The sequence below is a fragment of the Chelonia mydas genome, chromosome 1, assembly GCF_015237465.2.
Source record: "Chelonia mydas isolate rCheMyd1 chromosome 1, rCheMyd1.pri.v2, whole genome shotgun sequence".
Taxonomy (NCBI): Eukaryota; Metazoa; Chordata; order Testudines; family Cheloniidae; genus Chelonia; species Chelonia mydas.
Genome location: NC_057849.1, coordinates 146,004,300 through 146,027,413, shown reverse-complemented (window position 1 = coordinate 146,027,413; position 23,114 = coordinate 146,004,300). Strand labels below are relative to the sequence as shown.

At 38.0% G+C, this 23,114-nt stretch overlaps 1 protein-coding gene across 8 annotated transcripts in view; it reads left to right on the top strand.

The window, feature by feature from the left end:
- The window catches only part of DMD (dystrophin), a 1,912,888-nt gene that overhangs the window by 771,648 nt on the left and 1,118,126 nt on the right, over positions 1-23,114 (top strand). For all 8 annotated transcript variants that reach the window (XM_043538015.1, XM_043538014.1, XM_043538013.1 and 5 more), the window contains 3 exons: positions 12,728-12,838; positions 16,784-16,957; positions 19,222-19,377. In XM_043538015.1, the coding sequence (XP_043393950.1) occupies positions 12,728-12,838; positions 16,784-16,957; positions 19,222-19,377 (441 nt within the window). The remainder of the gene's footprint in view (positions 1-12,727; positions 12,839-16,783; positions 16,958-19,221; positions 19,378-23,114) is intronic.

The window sequence follows — 23,114 nt, the reverse complement described above, 5'->3', positions numbered from 1 at the left end:
ATATGTTGTTAAAATACCCTTGTGCCTTGTACTGGAGCAATGCTAATGTGATGCCTTAATAGCAAATGTTGTTGAGTTATATGACATCTCACTTAATGAGGAACACAACATGCTACACATCATTGACTACAGAGTCAGTGACTTAGGATAAAGAATTCACAATGGTGTATGCAGCTGATAATGTTAAAGACATTAATACTTTTTTCATGTTCGAAACATGGAGACTTATTTCATTGAGTTCTCTATGGAACATTAGTACTCAAAAGGGAGCAGCTGATCTAAACATCATTCTGAAATCCAAACTCAGACTTTATCTGAGTAATTTGAATTTCTGCTCAGAATTCTGTTGTTCTATATAGATTCTTATATTGTCCTTATCACCTGTGACAAAGCTCTGCCCTTGTCTCCATGGGTCCTGCATTTCCTGGCGGATTTCGCTAGCCTCAGAGGCTCACTGTGACCCTCCACATAGCCCTTCTCTCTCTAGAGGCAAGGGTCACAGCTTACTGAGCCATTTTCATTATAAGCCAGCAAGGGGGGTGAGGAGAAGCAACCCTCCCTCACACAGTGTCTGTTGTCTCCCAGTCTCAGTGATTAATCCGGGGGGAGGGGGGGGGAGGGGGAGAAGGGAGAAGAGCCTAGGCCCACCCTCTACTCTGGGCTCCAGCCCAGGGACCCTAATAGTAGCAGTTATGGTAGCTGACTTTTTGGAAATAGGACATATACAATTCCCTGGGCCACTTCCCCACAGCAGCCCTCACTCAATATTTCCTTCACTGTTACCTCAAAGCCTTCTTCCTTGCACCTGATATGGATTTGTACTGCTTAGTTCCTCCTACAGCTCCTGACACACACAATCTACTGGGAAGCTTTTAACTAGTTCCAGCCAGCCCTTGATTGGCTTCAGGTGTCCCAATCAACCTAGCTATCTCCACTGCTTTCCAGAAGGATCTTAATTGGCCCCAGGTGTCTTGATTAACCTGGAGCAACTGCCATTTGGTTACCATTGTACCAGGGATTTGTTTATCCTGGAGCTAACATACCTGTTCCTCACTACTTTACTATAGCCTTGCCCCGTCACACACCATAGTATCTGTATGCCTTACAGTAGTGTATTAAGCGATGTGACTGACATCAGTCATGTGTGGTTTGTTCTTTCTGTCAGCTTCACAGAGGAATAGGTCTGTGTGCAGGTAGTGTTTTGTTTTGATACGGTTTTATTTTGGGGTTTTTTTTAAAACGCATGTTGCTATGTGTTTGTGTTAGAGAAAGCACAGTGGAAGCAGTGCACCTTGCACTTGAAGTGAAAGACGGTGAATTAGTGGTGGTCCTTAGTTCCTGTGGGAGTTTGTGTCATCGTCGGACTGGCCCCCCCAAAAAGCAGAAGGGTAGAAAATGCGCTATGTTGCATTTCCATTTTTTATTTGAATTTACATAAATTTCCACTTCTATATAAATTATAAGCATAGAGTATAATCTGCTGTTAGATCAATCTGTGGAGGAAAATGTTTAGCTTAGAGTTTAGTATAGAAGCCGTCAAGCCAAGGCAGGCACAACCTGCCTTCATTCATTCATGTTTGAGTAATCCTTGAGGAGTACCTTTTCCTGAAATCTCACTCTCACTTGGATTTATAGATGTGACTGCAAGTTTGAAATTAGCTATGTTGTCTACTGACTAATGCTGAAGTCCAGTGAAAAGACACTAGAAAGTATAGAGAATACTATAGAGGGCTCAGAACTAAAATACTCAACCTGCCAGCTACTATGAAAAGGTGTAAGTAACTTCGATCAATCCCATCATATATTGCTGTTTGGAAAGGAGGAATCCATTTAAACTGTGAAAGATGCCTGCTAGCCTTTCTTACTTGCTATCTGTTTTTATTAGAGCTGTGATGGAACAGTTTTTCATCAAAAATGTTGATTTGACAGAATCAGAACATTTGGGGGGGAGGGGTGTCAATTCTGTCAAAACTTTAAACAGAAACCAGGCAGGCTAGCTTCTCTGCTGCCCCTGTCACTGACTGGCTACCTGGCCAGCTTGCCACTGGCCAGTTCCCCAACATTACATTATGACATGAGGTGTCATTTTTTTTCATTTATATTATTTTATTTTATATTGCTTTGTGTTATATTTATTTTATATTTTTATTTTACTTTAATTTATATTATTTTCATTATACGAATTAGAGTGGGAAATTACCAACCGAGTTGCCAATTAGGATACCAATTACAAATAACCAGTTGGCATATCAATTACCAGTGAGCAAACAAAGTTCTAGTTACCAAACCTATTACCCATATAAATATTAATTACCAACTACCAGTTAGAATACAAATAACTAATAACAAATTAGAAAACCAATCACAATTATTTTTTTCATTTTATAATACAAATTCAAAATAATTATTAAATGCTCATTTTAAAATAATATAGTCAAAACATTTTGACTGTTATATGATGTCATGTTATAATTTAATTGTCAAAATGTTTAGACTTTTATATTCTATTATAAATTATTATGGAATGCAATATAACCTATGTCTAGTCAATACATTTGAAATGAAAACTTTAGATAAAGCCAAAAGGAAGGGTCTTGTCAGTTTTTCCAACATATAATTTTGAAATTTAGTTTCACAAGAAATATCAAAATTTTGATATTTTCTGATTTGGAACGGGGAAAAAAATAAAAATTTCAGCTTGTCCTGCAGAATGGGAATTCTGGGGTCTGGTTAAAAATAAATAACTTTTCCACCTCCTTTAATAGATCTTAAACCATGAGGATTTTTTTTTAAATCTAAATTTAGAGTTACCACCTTTCAGGGTAACTGCATCTGTATTCCCTCCTTTTTTCAACCAAGGGCACTCACTCTCGACTCCCAGCTCCTCAGTCATCACCTTTCTTGGACAGAGACCTGTGGCTATTTTCCTCCTGACTGCATGTTAAGGCTGCACAGCTCCCTGATTTACACTGTGATATTCCCAGCAAGCAAAACTGTCTAAAAGGTCAACTTCTGCATTTTGCTTTCTCTCCAGAGGCTATGAATAGTGCAATTGTCTGTATTTATGTGTTACCACACAGCCCTTTCTAAGCAAACATGTTTATTCTTAAAATGAAGGCATTACAAAAAAACCCCCAAAACTGTTAAAACAATAAAAGAATCTACACATATGCTAAAAAGCTTACCAGAGGTAACCCCAAATCCAGCCCTGGCTCTGATAGTTGTCAGTCCTCCAAAACCCACAACTGTTTTTCCCTGTGGTTACAAGTTCATAACTGTCTCAGATTCAGAACCAGAATCATGACTGAACAGATCAGCCTGTTACTTTATATAGGTTAGGTCTTTGATCTCCAACCTCTGAGAACAGATAATCTGCACATAATCACCTTCTCTTCAGGGTGTAGCTTCAAAAGGCTGGGTTTAACATAGGTTAAACAGAGGTCAGGCATTTGCATTAACCTCTCCCTAGCTATTCCCCAAAGCATCTTCTTCACACTTCTTGTCACAAACAGTCCATTCTTGTCTGGCACAATCTCAGTATAGTCCTTTGAAAATCCAGGGCTCATATTACATCTCCCTCTTAGAGAGATTACATACAATCCCGTCCCAGAATAATACATGAACTTTCCAATGAGATTTTTTTAAGGATATTGCAGGAAATTGTCATATCTTTTACATACAGCAAATGCACAAGTGCACCTATGATCAATGAAATACTGTATCCAAACTATTTTCATACTCTTCGTAATTATATTTTTGATCCTGGTTTTATAGTTTACACCTAGCGTATAGGATATTTGCAAATAATGTAGTAGTGTGGAATGTTCCCATTGACTCAAAGCTGCAGTGTCGTGGTCTAGTGGTTATACATTGAACTATCATCTGTTAACTAAAGGTACAACCGTTCAAGACCTATTTAAATCACTGTTTTTTAAAAAACCTGTTTACATATACACTTCATGCACCAGTGGAGATTTTTTTTAAGTTGTAAAGCAAAGTAATTTGTAAAGATGTTAATTGTTGCCTGCCAAACTCACATTGGCTCAGAAATGTTTCCTCTATTCTGGACCAACAAAAATTATTATTTCCTTCTACTAATAAATACCTCTGTGCCTAGCGGTTTAGAAATACTAAATTAGGTGTTCAGTAAATGTTCTTTTCCCAGGAGCAGATTGAATCTGAGACTCTGCCCAGCCCAATTACCATATATGGCAATCACATCCTTGGGAGCAATAATAGAGGACTTGCTGAACATGTTGTCCTAACAAAGGAAGTTATTCCCAAGCTGTTTGCTGTCAGTTATATACAGAAGAATTTTTACAGGGAACTTAGTCTCAAGTTATTGGTTTTTCCCTGGCTAATAGAGCAAAGACCTGAAAGTGGAAAAAGGAAATGGCAATGTAGTCTAAAAATTTCCAACCCCATCTTTTGCAGTGTGGGGGGACTAGAAAGTGTCCCTAAGACTCTGCAATAGTATAATGACTTGTACCAGATTTTCTCCATTCTCTGATGCAGCGGCGTATTAGCCCCTAGGCTGACAAATTTGCAGGGGTGGCAAATTTATAATAGCAACCAGAGACAGCTTCCCCCGCTGTCGGTTCGTGCCCTCTTCCCCCGGCCCCGCCCGAACTCCACCCCTTCCCCGCCCCCTCCCTGCCCCTATTTGTCCCCTTCCCCAAATCCCCATCCTAGCTCCGCCTCCTCTTCTGAGCACGCCGTGTCCCCTCCTTTCCCCCTCCTTCACGAAGCTGTTTCACGCACAAGCACTGGCAGGGAGTGGGGAGAAGCAGGACCCAGCGGCGTGCTCAGGGGAGGAGGTGGAGTCGGAGCGGAGGTGAGCTGCGGGGGGAGGGGGGCAGCAATTATTTCTGGACCTAGGGGCGGCAAAATCATTAATCCGCCACTGCTCAGATGGGCATACCCAGATGAAGGAAAGGATGGTCCTGAGAATTGAGTGAGCTCTCCTGTTTACCGTGATCCTAGGAACCCCACAACTCACCTCTTTAGAGGAGATTTAGATTGTGTGGGAAGAGAGGAAGGAGCATTTCCACAGTTGGTCAAATTTGAAATTAATATATATGTATGTTGTAGATGTAATTCTTGTAAAACTTCAAGGACTAGGAAAACAAATGACATTCCCTTTCAGATGAGATCCAGATGTTAACCAATTAGTTTTGTGATTCTGAATTCCATGATCCACACTTTAAACAATGGGTTCTTAAAATTAAGAGTCTTGATGTGTCTTTAGTCAGCTAATAAGCACTTGGGTACCTACAATGGTTATTTAAGCACTTACATGCAGTTCTAAGCCCCTAACTTTATGCATCCATATAAGAATATGTGTCCGGGTTTAATTATATTGGGTTTATTGAATATGTTCCAGAAGATAACCTTATAGTAGGTCCAACAATAATTACAAATTAATTTGCATTCTGCTGTAGAGAACAGACATTGTTAGCTATTTTGCTCGGTAATTACTACATTTTTCAAATAAAATTATCTCCAGCTCTACCATAGTGATATATACCATCGCAGAATAATAAATAAGTGTCATGATTAGCGTGTTCCTTTGTGGGTGTCATAGTAAAGAGTATTGTTTTACTACCAGTCACACTCTCTGAGAGGCTCTCCTTTAAGTCTCTCTGTCTTTTTCTCTCTTTCTGGTTCCCTTCCTGCCTTCCATTCAATTTAAAAAGGGAATTTGATGGATATTACATTTGAGAAGTACCCTAAGTACTTACAGTGCTCTGTTATTAAGTAGCACATGTCTGCATAGGGCATCTAGATAAGTAGCAACTGAACTACACATGATCAGTACTATTACATTGAATGGCTAAAAATTTCAATCTAAACTGTTACTTTGAAATAAGTAAACTGGAAGATAAAGCGAGCACCATCCTTGAAAGCCTAATGACTTATGCATAGTGAGTGGTAGTTACAAGCCTTTAACATCAGAAAACCCCAAACACCAGGAAATTTTGGCAAGCTACGTGCTGCAATTCAAGTAGATGCACATAATTATATAAAAAAGTAAATATTACACTAGCATGCAGAAACACCTTCTTCTGCCACCTGTGCACTTGTGCATGTATTGTTTGTTTGTGGAGTACACCAGGCTCTTAAAAATAATAATAATAGTCACAGTTAAAGCTACAACTCTGTATTCTCATTAGTAATTTTGGTAAGAGAGCTCAAATTATGCAAAAGGCTCACTACGTTTGCAATTAATCTAATACATTAGCATTTATATTCAATTACTGCATACAAAACCAAGGTGTAACAAAAGTGCATGATTACTCCTGCGTCATGTCTCATTAATATCTTACCATATTAGTCTAACATCAGTGTCAGAGCCCATAGAGTTGTATAGTCTCTTTTCTCTGGCATGTCCTGATTGAATCTGTTCAGAAAATTGCATGGTTATACAGCAGGCCACAATTGGACTCTCTGTTGGAACTGCTAATGGAGAAGAGTGGTTGAAAGAAAGCCACATTGGCCTCTCCTTCTCAGAACCACCACTGCGGCTGCTGGAGAAGTCTGTGGCTGGTTGCCTAGTTTTCAGTTATTGGCATCTACTGGGTATTATAGTTTGTTCTCCTGCATAGCAATTTATTCCTGGTACCTGTTCATTTTTTTTTTTAAATAGCCTTAAATTCTAGCATGATAATTCCTTTCTTTTTTGTGATAATAGATTTTCAGAATCAGGCTTCTAATTTTTAAATGCAACATTTTGGCACCTGAGGCGGGGAGCTCAGATGACACCCCCATACCTCCTCACTTGGGCCAAAACTTTGAAAGGTCTCAATTCTGCCTTCTTCCTGTTTTACTCCTCTCATGGTACTGCTCTGCTACCTACCCCAGTAAAGGAGACTAACAACTTAAAATGCCTTGTTCAAAAATTTTAACTTTCAAACGCCTGAACAGCAAATGTAACTTTTCTTGTCTGCATAGTAAACACTGGCATTTTTATCTGTTTGAATAATCAAAGTGATGTTTTCTGTGCCTTCTTGGTTGCACAGATTTGAACTGCTTCCTCCTGAAGGTCCACAGTCTTGGCCAGCTTATGCTCTATTGAGATGGTTGCAAGGCCGATCATCCTCTCCTGTCTCATTGTGGAGCATAGGTGTGTTTTTATTAACTTCAGCTTGGAGAAGCTGCGTTCTCCACTGGCAACTGTTACAGGAAGTGTTAGAAGTATGCACAACAAAAGCATTTGGAAAGAGGGTGGTCATCTTATTTGCGCACATATATTCCAAAACAGCTTTGGAGTTGATCCTGCTGAAATGTATCTTGAAAGGGCTTTCAGTTCATCACCCAAATCACTCGCATCAATATCACGCATGTCATCATGTGTCAACACTGTCTCTAGTGCCCTGCATTGCTGGTGTAGGTCATCTTCAGGAATAGTGAGGAGTTTTGGAATATCATACAATATCCCAAATATACTGCTGTGTTCCTTGAGCTGCATGAAACTTTCTTCAGCTGACTGTATTGCACAATCTAGCACCTGGTTAAAGAATTCAACTTTGAATTGTTGTATGGGGTCTCTATGGGATTATCCCATGCCTCATAATCAAAATGTTTTCTTCTTTGGTGACTCTTGTATTCTTGAATGGGTGGGAAAATAGGTTCAGTGTGAAGTTCCTCTGACAACTTTTGTGCACTCTTCAGAATGTTTTGAAATCCCTCATCTGCCTGGTAAGACTGTAGGTATGACTTTGTTTTGTCCAGTTGTTCCATTGCTCCAGATATATCAAGGTCAACACCTTGGAGTGGGAGAGTTGCGTAGGGCACCAAAATAGCTAGGGACGGCCCTGGTTACACTGTTGACTCATATTTAGCTTGTGATCTGCTATGACCCGCAGATCCCTTTCTGCAGTACTCTATCTTAGACAGCCATTTCCCACCTTTTATGTGTGCAACTGATTGTTCCTTCCTAAGTGAAATACTTTGCATTTGTCCTTATTGAATTTCATTCTGTTTACTTCAGACCATTTCTCCAGTTCGTGCAGATCATTTTGAGTTATCATCCTATCCTCCAAAGCACTTGCAACCCGTCCCAGCTTGGTACTGTACACGAACTTTATAAGTGTACTCTTTCTGCCATCATCTAAATCACTGATGAAGATATTGAACAGAACAGGACCCAGAACTGATCCCTGAGGGACCCCATTCGTTATGCCCTTCCAGCTTGATTATGAACCACTGATAATACTCTCTGGGAATGGTTTTCCAACCAGTTAGGCGCTTACCTTATAATAAGTAGTTCTATCTAGGTTTTATTTCCCTAGTTTGTTTATGAGAAGGTCAGGTGAGACAATATCAAAAGCCTTACTAAAGTCAAGATATACCAGATCTACCACTCCCCCCGCACAATCCACAAGGCTTGTTACCTTGTCAAAGAAAGCTATTAAGTTAGTTTCACACTATATGTTCTTGACAAATCCATGTTGAATTTTATTTATCCCCTTATTATCTTCTAAGTGTTTGCAAATTGATTGCTTAATTATTTGCTCCATTATCTTTCCAGGTACTGAAATTAAGCTGACTGGTCTCTAATTCCCCAGGTTGTCCTTATTCCCTTTACAGATTGGTGCTATATTTGCCCTTTTCCAGGCCTCTTGAATCTCTCCTGTCTTCCATGACTTTTCAAAGATAATCGGAAATGGCTCAGATATTGCCTAAGTCAACTCCTTGAGTATTCTATGATGTATTGCTTCTCGCCCTGGCAACTTAAAGGCATCTTACTTGTCTAAGTAATTTTTAACTTGTTCTTTCCCTATTTTAGTCTCAGATCCTTTCTCATTTCCACTGGCGTTCACTACGTTAGATGTCCAAACACTACTAATCTTTTTGGTGAAAACTGCCATTTCCATTTAAACATTTTCTGCTACTATTTTCCCCACCTCATCGAGTAATGGCCAACTGTGTCCTTGGTTTTCCTCTTCTTTCTAATGTATTTGTAGAATGTTTTCTTGTTACTCTTTATGTCTCTCGCTAGTTTAATCTCATTTTGTACATTGGCCTTTCTAATTTTATCCCTGCATGCTTTTGTTGTTTGTTTATATTCATCCTCTGTCATTTGACCTAGTTTCCACTTTTTGTAGGACTCTTTTGAGTTTCAGATCATTGAAGATCTCCTGGTTAAGAATGGGGGTTTTCTTGCCTTACTTCCTGTCTTTGCTACCCAATGGGATAGTTTATCCTTGTTCCCCTAATAATGTTTTCTTGAAAAATAGCCAGCACTCTTGAACTGTTTTTCCTTGTAGATTTGCTTCCCATGGAATCTTACCTACCAATTCCCTGAGTTTGCTAAAAGTCTGCCTTCTTGAAAGTCATCATCTTTATTGTGCTGCTTTCCCTCCTACTATTCCTTAGAATCTTGAACTCTATCATTTCATGATCACTTTCACCCAAGTTGCCTTCCACTTTCATATTCTCAAATAGTTCCTCCCTATTTCTCAAAATCACATCTAGAACAGCCTCTCCCCTTGTAGCTTTCTCCCCTTTCTGAAATAAAAAAATGGTCTCCAATACATTCCAAGAACAGGGGTTCTGATTGAATGACCTCTCCCACATCTGTCTCAGCCAGCACTGCCTCTCTCCATGTTATACCAATAAAATAAAAACTAGCAGGATCTTATTAAAGTGAAAAAAGGCAAAATACCACATTTATTGTGAATACAGAAAGAATCATAGTAAGCAGTTAGTTATAGCTATAACATTCCATTCAATCTCATATTTATTCACACATTCATCCATGCACACACACACACAGAGGTTCTGCAAGGTTGTTATCATAGTTACCAGCCTTAGAGTTGCTCATGCCAAGCCACTGGCCAGGTGGCCTGGACATGAGGAGGGAGCAGGGCCTTGTCAGATGCTCATCTGATGCTCCTGGAAGTTGGTTTGCAGAATCAGACTCCAAAGTTCTCACTTTCTAGAGTCCATTTTTATAGGAGTTTCTTCCTATGCTAGTCTATGGGAATTGCTTCATCATGCTGTTGCTAAATCAATCAGCAGATGTCACATTCCTGACGACTCCGTGCTGCTAGATGTTACCTTGTTCTTTGGTTCTCCCATTCTTGAGGCTGTTGGGTGGATTCCAGTCTGCCCTCTGGGGGTCCTCTGGTTATTTCCACTTGACGCCTTCTTCAGCCGATGGACACTGCGTTCTTAGGCTGGCATCTCCCTGATCATTCAGTTATTATCCACACCAAGCATCCATCCACATACATCCTCTATCTCTATTTTAATCACAATTGTTAATACAACAAAAGGGCGGGGAGTCTCTGGGTGCTGTTTCTGTTGTTACAGAGTATTGCTTTGAGTCTCTCTCTGTGTGAATTACTTTGAGAACAGACTCTGTCTTAGAATGTACTAACGCAATTAGCAGCTTGCAAGTTTCACACATAGAGGGAGAGAAACAGTACCAAAAACCAAGAGACCTCTTAATTAGTAAAACCCTGGAATTTAAACTATGGGGAATCAAACTCATTTGTGATTTTGATACAGAACTTCTTTAATATGATCCAACATCCATACCTGCCCTATAAGTGGCAGAGCGTGCTAAGGCCTCGTGGAAAAGCCTCATGTAGTTCTTGGTCCTTGTCCCTCTCCTTTGCCTCCCTGTGCTATATCAGAACAAAGCACAGTCACAGTCCTTTGTAATTTTTTGCATGTCAATTTTTATGCATTAATATACTTGAGCTGAGAATTAAGTAATTGGAACTGATAGAAACTGGATTTTCCATTTCCTTGGAAACTATGTGATTTTGAATTTTTTTCTGTTCCTTAATAGGAAATCTCCCATGAAATGAAATTTGGGGGTGAGGAGGGGGGAATTGATCAAAGTATTTTATAAAATGGAAAAGTTTTGCTCTGATTTTGACATTTTAAAATTTTATTATATAATGTCAAATATTTAAATATCGAAACAAAAAGTCATTTTGAAATGGCAAATCAAACGTTCCATTCTGAAAAGGTTCAAAATGGAATATTTGACTCTCCATTCTGATTTTTTTCTAAAGTAATTTTTTTCTAAGTCAACCTGTTTCGGCTAAACATTTCACTTTAAAGAAACCATTATTTCCTGACCGAATTTTCTATCGGAAAATTTCTGATGAGCTCTATAAATAATACTGACTAGCTCTATAAATAAATATATATATATATATAAATAAAACCTCAGAAACATAAAGGGGTTAACATTGCTAATGGGGTTTTACAAATTTCTGTACACCTGCTTCTTTAAAAATGTATTTTAGTACATGTATGGTACAGCAGGACACGTGGGTGCCCAACTACTCCATGATTCTTAGCTCTTATTGTTTTATTATACGCTACACACCTTTATAAAAAAGTCTTTATGCCCATGTTGATCACACACACATGCAGCATATAGTATATATAGCTTTGTAAGCAACATACAAATGAAGAAGTGATTTTAAAAAAAAAATTATTTTGCAATTGTAAAATTTGTTCACATTTGAACTAAATGAAAAAGCTTGGTCCTAATTTGTGTGGCAATATAAAGTTGAGCTTCTTATTTATTTTCTTGAAATACAGTTTTTTTTGTATTAAGAGATAGTGTACTTTAGAAATGCATCTACTTATAGGTAGGCTGTAGTGGTTTTGTGAGATTTTTGTGTAACTAATACAGGGCATAGATGAAAGTTACAGTAATTTTTTTCTTCCATTTAGCAATAAAGGTTTCAAATACTCTTCCTGATGAGAAAAAAGCTAATAGTTATTTCAGAGTTCCTATTCTCAGCGGTAATTGTTAAGCAATCTGCTACTAGCAGATATTAATTTTCTAACAATTTCCATATAAATTGTTTTGAAATGGTCTAAATTGGGTTATATCAATACGCATTATATGAATTGTTTTGCATGTTACAGCATTGGTCAGCATTGCTTAAATCAATTGGTGTCTTTTTATCAGACTGATTTATGATGAGATGACCAGGGCTGAAATTTGCATTGTAGTAATTTGATCACCTGCTGGTTCTTGCTGAAAATGACAGATACAAATATTCACTAAAAAATGGCTGAGATGAATGTATGAATGTCTTCTGTCATCAGCCTCCTGTTGTACATTTCCCCTTGCTAGCAGACAGTGAATACAAGTTTTGGTCAGTGAGTCCTAAGCCACAAGTTAAATAACATTTGTAGATATCGGGAATATATACCAGTGTAAGATGATGTCATTTACTGTAAATATCAGATACTTTGATCAAGACATTTATATTTCATATCAGAAATCTCCTAAAAAGCTATTAACATAACAGGTCAAACAAGAAATAAAAGTATCCAAGTAAACTCCTTTACCTGTTTATGTATATTTCTTTTCCATAATTACTTTAGATTTTTTTCCAAAGGCAAACAATTGTAATCCATCTGTTTCTCTTGAGAAGGAAATCTATATTCAGCATCTGCAATGTAATTGTAACGTCCTTAGCAACGGATTGTCATCATTGTCACAAACTCAGAATTTGGTTTTACATTTAAGCAGAAGGAGAAGGTATTATTGAGTTTGCACACAAGAAAAGTAAAATAAGATGAATTATAAGGCAGTAAACAAATAATTCTCCTTTAAATTATTTCTTCCAGAGTTTTATTATCGCTTAATGTCTCTTTAATATATGCCAGGAATTAGATATTCTGATTCTAGCAGGATACAGTTCTGTTTCAAACACATCTGATTACTAAATTTGTTTTCCAACAGAAAATACAATCCGATTTGACAAGCCATGAGATTAGTTTGGAAGAAATGAAAAAACGAAGCCAGGGTAAGGATGCTGCCAAAAGAGTTTTCTCCCAAATTGATGTTGCACAGGTATGTAACCTCCATTTCCTCTGGTCCTTCCTATACACAACACTGTGTTTATATGTTGAAATATTCTTGATGATTTATATTTATGTATATGTGGTGGTTCAGTTGTTCCTTGAAACTTTGAGCTACTATGTAGCAGTAGTCTGCTTAACAAATCACAGAATTTGATGACAAATCTCCTGCTATATTTTATTTTTTTTATTCCTGCCTTCCACAATGTATGGCAAAAATGGTCAAAAATTCTCAAATACCTAATGCTGCACATATCAAATTTTTAATCAACTCAGTAGACCTATTGTGGAGTAGATCTTTTGAGTGTAATAATAGCATAAAAAGTAACACCATGCAAGATGTGTTGGGTATATCATCATTTGAGATATATTAAGATATTTGTATTAAAAATAGACCAGTTGGCAAGTCTATGGGACTCCATTTTAGGGACAAAAGTATGGTTTTAATAAGTCTTCTGTGTACTGTGAATATTTTTGGAGAATTATTTGCAGGATATGTACCCTCATTTACAGTTCCTGTATTTTAAGCGCTTGCCAGATGTAAGTGGAGTACCAAAGTCCAGCCTGAGCAATTGATTGCTGATTAAAAGTGATAACTAACATGTTATTCCAACTCACTTAATAAACAAAGGGAGACACGTTTGATATGAGGGCTGGCTTAATTACATTTAGGAGCAAGAAAATTCCATTTTCTGTTTTGTGCCCTCCCAAATGGTCTTTGAAACATTCCTGGCCGTATAATCCTCTTCAGTCTATTCAACTTTTGGCATGAATACTAAACTTCCATGGTGCTGTGAAATAAATACATTGATACTCATGTTAAAATACATCACTGATCATCTCATCTGTCATGGTACGGTAAGCAAAACACCATGATTTAGCAGCAGAGAGCAAGAGTTTGATCTTGTGGTTAAGGCACAGGACAATGAGCAAGGTTATCTGTTTTTTCCCCAGCTCTGCCAAAGTCGTCTTTAATATGCATGCCTCAATTTCCCAGTCTCTAAAATGGGAATGATAATACTTCCTTAGCTCACAGACTTGCTGAGAGGATGAACTGATTAATGCTTGTGTAATGTTTGGTGCTGAGGGACATAGAAAAGCCAAGTAATAAAATGTTAATAGTTAGTTATTTTAAAAAACACGTTTTATGCTATTTAATAACTCCTCTTCCTTATGGGATCTATTCATTCCTTGATGAATATATGTAACTACATACATATCTCCTGTTAACTCTTTCCCTGCTGGTCTCCATGGCAACTCTGATACTACCAGCATTCCATCAATTAAATGCTGGGTTCAAAAGGATCCGTACATAGATCCTTGTACATTCAGCAACACAACTGGTGAACACTTCTGGGCATACTGGGCAAGTTAGGGAAAAGCTAACCTTTATGGAGATGTGTGTGTATTGGGAGAAGAATATCCTCCCTAAAACAGGTCTTATTCACAGGAGGAGATGAACAGCTGGAGAGATGATCCGGTTACTGAGATTTTTAGGCCGTAATGTTTTTGGAGTTGTTTGATACATATGCCATTAATTTCTTTTCCTACATGTGATAGAGTTGATTCCTTAACACCCTTTTGTCCTGAGAGAGTTCCTCAAAAGGCCTCTAAATGATCATGCACATTACTATGAGTTTTGTCAATCTGAATTGACTCATTTAGATAACATGCAGTTACTTAGATCTGAACCAAAATTGGTTAATTTACAAAATTTTAAAGGTTTTTTTTGTGTGTACATAAAATTAATCACTATCACAGTTTTACTGAAAACTAAACACATTATACTTAAACTAAAAAGTTGCCTGATTTTTCACTTTGCTACTCCAGTTTTAAGACAGTGCAAGAGCAGAGACATTTGTAGATAAATACTGTACACGTTTATTTTTTGCTCTAAGAAAAATTCCTTATATGCATTACCTACTCAATATGGTGATGATATTCACTGAAATATCTAGGCAGAAAGTAAATGGTAGCTGTAAAAAAGATATAATTGTGCTTAAAGTGATGGAACTGCTACTCCTTTGCCAAACTTATCTCTTTTTTTGTATTATCATATCTTGGGAGCTATGTTCTGAGCCTGAAAGAAGGAAGGGGGAAAGCTGGTTTAGCTAAAACAATAATCTTATTCTGTCATGGTAACTAATGAACCATTTACTCCTAGTAGGTTAGAAATATTTTGAGGAATTGAAAACCAGTCCCATGTCCTTTATCATAAAGTGGTATTGTTGGGAATTCAGAAGTAGATGATTTGCTCAAAGCAGTTATACAGTGGACAAAAGGAAACATTTCTATTTGTGGGGGAGGAGGAGGGTTATTTTGCTTATTGTAGAATCGTAGGACTGGGAGAGACCTTGAGAGATCATCTGGTCCAGTCCCCTGCACTCATGGCACAACTAAGTATTATCTAGACCATCCCTAATAGGTGTTTGTCGAACTTGCTCTTTTAAAAATCTCCAATGATGGAGATTCTACAACCTTCCTAGGCAATTTATTCCAGTGGTTAACGATCCTGACAAGAAGTTTTTCCTAATGTCCAATCTAAACTGCCCCTGCTGCAATTTTAGCCCATTGCTTCTTGTTTTATCCTCAGAGATTAAGGAGAACAATTTTTCTCCCTCCTCCTCATAATAACCTTATGATCTTTTGTTACTTAACACATCTTGCTCTAGAAGAAGGAAATGCTCAGTTGACTCCCTTTCCTTGCAGGTGAATGAAGAATACAAATTATTAGTAATACTTCAGAATTATTAAAATATAATAACCAGAGAATCTAAAAGTATAAACATTACACCGAATTATTGACCAAAAGGATTGTGTCCTTTCCTTGCCTGAAACTCCACAGTTGCAGTCTGTATAAAACACTTTACTGTCAAGGTTACTTATATGTAAGTGACAGCCAGTTACATTTTAGGGTACCCAAGTGTTAGACCCTCTTAGACAAAAATCAGCGTAATACATGGCTTAATAACCCATCTCCCCTCCCTCCCGTCCCAAAAGGGCAAAATGTGATGGAGTACATGAGTACTTCGTTGGGTGAGAACAACAATAAAGAGGAAACGTAAATTGGTACAATGGAGACTTTACTAGCTTTTATGCAATTCATATATATTGGTTTCAGAGTAGCAGCCGTGTTAGTCTGTATCTGCAAAAAGAAAAGGAGGACTTGTGGCACCTTAGAGACGAACCAATTTATTTGAGCTTAAGCTTTCGTGAGCTACAGCTCACTTCATCGGATGCATACTGTGGAAAATATATTGGTGCAGATGAACTCTTGGTCACTTATTCTAAGAAAGCCGGGGTCACTAATGATTACCATTCGTGCAGTTAACTGGTAGACTCAGGTCATTGAGCTAGATGATCACAATGGTCCCTTCTAACTTTAAAGTCTCTGATTATATGAGAATCAAATCCCAGAGCCTGTGCCAAGCCTATGAACAGTGCACAAGCTTCATGCAGGGCTTCTCTACAGTGACTAGAGGAAGGATAATCTCCCAATCCCTATAAAAATATATCATGGAAGTGAGCTGCATTTCTGGTGTCTTATGTATAGTGTGATCTCCCTTTGCAGGGAAAATGGATACTGGAGCCAATCTCAATCCCCCTGCATGCTAGTAAACATTGAGCTTTCACCGTCGGCTCTGCACTGGTAGTATAGATCCTTACACAGGCACCTTCTACCCATTCCCTTCTTTCCCATGCAACAGAATATCGTCAGTTCTGTTGCATCCAGTTGCCCTTTGCAGGTGCAAGTGAGAAGGGAAGGATTTTCTTCCTTGTATAAAAACCAAGACTGGTGTCAGCTGAGGTCTAGTTAAAGAATCAAATGTTTTGAGGTGCAAGAAATCATGAGAAAACATACTGATTGGTAACCTATTCTGAGAATGACTCCATTTTTTCCTCCTATTTTTACCACTGGCCCATATTGACTTTTCAGAAAAAAATACAAGACGTCTCCATGAAGTTCCGCTTGTTCCAGAAGCCAGCTAATTTTGAGCAGCGTCTACAGGAATGTAAAAGAATTTTAGATGAAGTAAAATTGCAGGTGCCCAAGTTGGAGATGAAGAGTGTAGAGCAGGAGGTAGTGCAGTCACAGTTGGATCATTGCATGGTATGTATGTACAGTCCAGTGTTTTGTTTTTTTTTCAAATAATTTCCTGTCTTTTCACATGTCAAGTATTTCTCGTTGGGATTAATATATATATATATATGGTTGAGATTTTCAAAAATGCCTAAGAGATTTAGGAGCATTGATCCCATTGAAATTCAGGGGAATTTGTGATCTTATGTATTTTAACAATGTTTGAAAATCTCACCCCATATGTTTATTTCCTACTTCTCTCTTTCTTGCAAATCAAGGACTCATCAATTTTAAGTTGTCTTAGATGCTACACATGTGCCTGAGTCACTCTGCCACTTTTTGCAGTTTTAAAATGACATTTTCCCTATACTTTTAAATGTGTTTCAAACTCTACAAACAATCAAGGGAAACTGATTATATGGTTGAAATGTTGAAACTGGCTACTGGAGCTGGTTGAAAATCAAACTTTCCATTCTGTGGGAAATTTATAGGGTGGCCTCTCTGGCCATGCTACATCTCCTGTGATGCACTACAGTCATGGGATTCTGTTGATGAACCATGATGGTTTAACAAAGGGGAGGGCCACGGTGCATCATGGGAAATTTAGTCCCATAAGGCATCTAAACTAAATGTGTGAGCTGCACAACAGCTATCTTCCTTGCTGTGCCCTATATACAAAGTTGGCTGCATTTCAGTGATGAAGTATGTATGTATCTTGCAAGTCACATAAGGATCCTTTGGAAAGAATGGGGATATAGATATATATCCCCATTTTATATATATGTAAAATTATATTAATATGTTTTTGAGAATCAAGTTGTTAATGAACTTCAGATTAAACTATAGAGAGGATGTGCTGAGTTTCTCTTATCAGGTCTGCAATAGAAAAAGCATCATATCTTTACCTGAACTGTCTACACTTATTGGACATGGAATTTATTTCACTATAATATCACAAGAGGCACTGGTAATAATAAAAAAACCCCACAAAAATACTTAACACAAGCTCAATCAGCAAGAAAAGAAATACAGTCTAGATTCTTTTAAAAGTTCTGTCAAGGTATATGAAATAAGTTATTTCAGCACATCACAACAAATTGCGAGAGCATATAATGAAGCTAAAAGAACCTCAGCAATAAACTTCAAGAACCTTGCCATTTAAATTCTTCACTTTTTTATGTTTATTGATATTCTATAGTTCAGAGGAGTGTCTCTTTCCCAGTTCAGTGTAATAAGTTTCTAGTGCATAACAGAATTCAATTTTAAATGAAATGAAACAAAGTTAAATTACATATTTAAACAGAAAAAAGTTAAGGATGTTTGTTTGGATAAGGTTTGTCCAAAATAATTTCTGCAGGTGCCAAATATTAGATCAGTTATTTTGGATACCAGGTTATTTGGCAACCCTGTTATATATAGATGTTGTTGTTGTATCCAGGGAATCAGGGTTTGGGCAGACAAGTAGTGCTATCCCTTTTTTAATCCTCATTCTTTCAAAAGGTAAGGGGAAAGCATGGTCTATGCACACTGATTGCATGTCATTACTTAAATAAATCTTTGTTTTGTCCACACTTGCTGCATAGTCATTTGAAACAATTAGAAAAGATAGATGGAGGTATATAATATATTTTTTCTTTAAAAGGCAGTAAATCTCTTTGCTTTTTAGGCCATTAAAAGCAATATTAAACATAATTAAATGGAAGGGGAAATCTGTGCTATATCAGTCTAAGGATTTAGTGTATGGGGAACTGTCAGATTTCTGCTCAAATTAGGCTTTTAGATTGTGGGTGGTTGAGGACGTGAGTAGGTAGAGGGCAGCTGCTATTATTTTAAGTGCTGTATTGTCTAAACCAGCTCAGAGCAGACCTTTGTCTTATGATGTTACAAATTCTGGTGGCCACTGGCTTCTTGACTATCTCAGCACTTCCACCATGGCTGCCACCAGTGGGACGGTAAAAACAACAATAGCAGAACATTCTAGATGAATAAGTCGAATGCAGACATGGACATATAATTTTGAATTCTGATTAATAAATAAAGCTCTAACAGTATTATAAATGCTTTTGCATTATCTGTGTGTGATTTATGCATAACTTGAAGCTGGCATCTCAAGTCCCTTTAGTTTCCATAGGAGTTGAGGATCCTCACAGTCTCACAGGTGACGCTCTTATGCACCAAACAATCCCAAGATTGGTAGTAGTTCTGCATAATCACTTCAGTCCCAAGTTTGCATTGCTTTTATTCATTTATTTTATTAATTTTGGTTTTTCTCTCTTCTGTGTTGATTTGATTAGAAATTGTATAAAAGCTTGAGTGAGGTGAAGTCTGAAGTGGAAACAGTGATAAAAACTGGACGTCAGATTGTTCAGAAACAACAGACAGAGAAGCCCAAAGAACTGGATGAAAGACTTACAGCTTTGAAGCTGCAGTATAATGAATTGGGCGCTCTGGTATGTACTCTGATATACAGTGCAAAACCAGGCTCTGTTTCTGGCTTTTCAAGCTAAGTACATTCTTTGTATTGTGTGGTAACATGTATTGTTTGTTTGTTCCTTTTAAGTCTCTGAAATCAATCCTACCTCTGTTTATAAAAGTGTAATCCTTGTTAGGAAGCCAAAAACAATCAATTAGATAAATATTCAGTTAGGTCCAAGAAAATATGCAAAACTCAGAAACATGTAATATTGATTTCTTTATCAGGTTTTAAGGTTATTATTTCCTAAAATTGAACTTACTTTTTGCCTTCCAAAGACTTTTTTTAGATCGATGGGCTATTTACCAGTCACCAATTTAAAAGCACTCTAGGTAGGGCTACATCTATAGATGAGATCATGGGTTTTTCAGTTCTTTCATTCTGTGCATTACAATATAAGAAAGAGAGATCTCCCAGTTCTTATTTGCATAGGTCTCAGAATGCCTCATTTTGCAGGCCACCATGAAAAGGTCAGTTGACCAAGATGCTTGTTGCTGTTGCAGCATCCCTATGGGGAAATTTTAATACCACTGCAGCTGGCTTCTTGCATGTGACTATACACACATTAATGGGTTTTGTGTGGTAACTCTTCCCCTGTACATGCCTCATGTGGCTGTGCACTGTCTCCAGTTGGAACCCTTGCATGCCTGTTTACATTCTTACTTTCACTGTGATAGGTGCTGATTTTTGTATATGCAAACCACACAGAATGTTGTATTCATGAGCATATGGCATAATTTATACCTGTTTTGCTCCTCATACATCTTCATAGACCTATTTAGGATTTCATACTTAGATCTTCTCTCCTTGCAGAAGCTGCTTCCAAATTTCCTTAGTGTTGGGCAAGAGAAAATCAACAGTATTGGTAGGCTAGGGCTGAAAATGCAATGCCTTGAAAACTAGCCCTTTGGGAAGCTGCGGTACTGTAGAATAGCTGGCACTGTTGTTGTGTTTAGTTTGATCATTTGATTCATATCAACATATAAGAAGAGGACTTAATTAATATTCTCCCACTAAGGAGCACTTAAAGACGATAAAGTCATCGCAGAGAAACTAAATGAATTTTTTGCTTCACTCTTCATGGCTGAGGATGTTAGGGAGATTCCCAAACCTGAGCTGTCTTTTGTAGGTGACAAATCTGAGGAATTGTCACAGATTGAAGTGTCACTAGAGGAGGTTTTGGAATTAATTGAGAAACTTAACAGTAACAGGACCAGATGGCATTCACCCAAGAGTTCTGAAAGAACTCAAATGTGAAATTGTGGGACTATTAACTATGGTTTGTAACCTGTTCTTTAAATCAGCTACTGTACCCAGTGACTGGAAGATAGCTAAAGTAATGCCAATATTTAAGAAGGGCTCTAGAGGTGATCCTGGCAATTACAGACCGGTAAGTCTAACGTCAGTACCGGGCAAATTAGTTGAAACAATAGTAATGAATAAAATTGTCAGACACATAAAAGAGCATAAATTGTTGTGCAAAAGTCAACATGGTTTCTGTAAAGGGAGATCATGTCTTACTAATCTATCAGAGTTCTTTGAAGGGGTCAACAAACATGTGGACAAGGGGGATCCAGTGGACATAGTGTACTTAGATTTCCTGAAAGCCTTTGACAAGGCCTCACCAAAGGCTCTTATGTAAATTAAGTTGTCATGGGATTAGAGGGAAGATCTTTTCATGGATTGAGAACTGGTTAAAAGACAGGAAACAAAGGGTAGGAATAAATGGTAAATTTTCAGAATGGAGAGGGGTAACTAGTGGTGGTCCCCAGGGTCAGTCCTAGGACCAATCCTATTCAACTTATTCATAAATGATCTGGAGAAAGGGGTAAACAGTGAGGTGGCAAAGTTTGTAGATGATACTATATGGCTCAAGATAGTCAAGACCAAAGCAGACTGTGAAGAACTTCAAAAAGATCTCACAAAACTATGTGATTGGGCAACAAAATGGCAAATGAAATTTAATGTGGATAAATGTAAAGTAATGCACATTGGAAAAAATCACCCCAACTATACATACAATATGATGGGGGGCTAATTTAGCTACAACTAATCAGGAGAAAGATCTTGGAGTCATCATGGATAGTTCTCTGAAGACGTCCATGCGGTGTGCAGCGGCAGTCAAAAAAGCAAACGGGATGTTAGGAATCATTAAAAAAGGGAGAGAGTATAAGACGGAAAATATCTTATTGCCCTTATATAAATCCATGGTATGCCCACATCTTGAATGCTGTGTACAGATGTGGTCCCCTCATCTCAAAAAAGATATACTGGCATTAGAAAAGGTTCAGAGAAGGGCAACTAAAATGATTAGGAGTTTGGAAGGGGTCCCATCTGAGGAGAGATTAAAGAGGCTAGGACTTTTCAGCTTGGAAAAGAGGAGACTAAGGCGGGATATGATAGATATAAAATCATAAATGGCGTGGAGAAAGTGAATAAGGAAAAGTTATTTACTTGTTCCCATAATATAAGAACTAGGGGCCACCAAATGAAATTAATGGGTAGCAGGTTTGAAACAAATAAAAGGAAGTTCTTCTTCACTCAGCGCATAGTCAACCTGTGGAACTCCTTGCCTGGTTGTGAAGGCTAGAACTATAACAGGGTTTAAAAGAGAACTGGACAAATTCATGGAGGTTAAGTCCATTAATGGCTATTAGCCAGGATGGGTAAGGAATGGTGTCCCTAGCCTCTGTTTGTCAGAGGGTGGAGATGGATGGCAGGAGAGAGATCACTTGATCATTACCTGTTAGGTTCACTCTCTCTGGGGCACCTGGCATTGGCCACTGTCAGTAGACAGGATACTGGGCTTGATGGACCTTTGGTCTGATCCAGTATGGACGTTCTTATGTTCACTATATCTATTCCTCTTCTCTCAGTTTTGCATGGTCTGCTGAAGAAAACTTGGTTATCAGAAATTTCCCAGTCTATTTTTATCTGAAAATTCTGATGATAGTTTTTTAAATGCAAGTACCGTTAATAAGGCAAACTTTTCCATCTCCATAGACTTTGCCTTTGTTGAACCAGATTTTTGTAACCTGTTAACTTTCTATCAGTGTACCTGTTCACAGAGCAACATGTACCACAATAGTTAAGCACACTGAAACTCACTGAAAACTGCTGACAGCTAAACATCCATTCATTTCTAGAAGATTCTAATCGAGCAGAAAATACTAATTGGGTTCTGCCCTGTCCAAAAGGCTGTTGATTATGACTTAACAATATGCTTTCCTATCCATAGAAAATGTCATCTGTTGTTCATAGGCGTAGTTTGACTTCTGTATTTGGGGGGCAGCTCCAATCAGGCCAACGGGGTTGCTCATGTGGGGGAGATACAAATTCCGTGCTTGCCCACAGGGGTGCAATTTCAGATTGGGGCAGGGAGGGGAGGGCACAACTTTAACTAGGATTCCAGGGGCTACTTAGGCAACTGAAAACTTTAGTGATTTTGCAGATAATAACTTAGAAATTATCTGACAGGAGCATGGTATCTCCTATATCAAGAAAGAAAATTAAGTAAATATCAGCTCACCTCAGCTGTAATACAAACATGTTCTGACATCTTGCGGCAAGTCGCTTATGGGACACTGGTTAGGTTTAAAATTGTAATGTATATTCTTTCTCAGATACTCTTACTAAAGTCAGAAGGGACCATCCTGATCATCTACTCTGACCTTCTGCACATGGCAGGCCACAGAACCTCACCCACCGACTCCT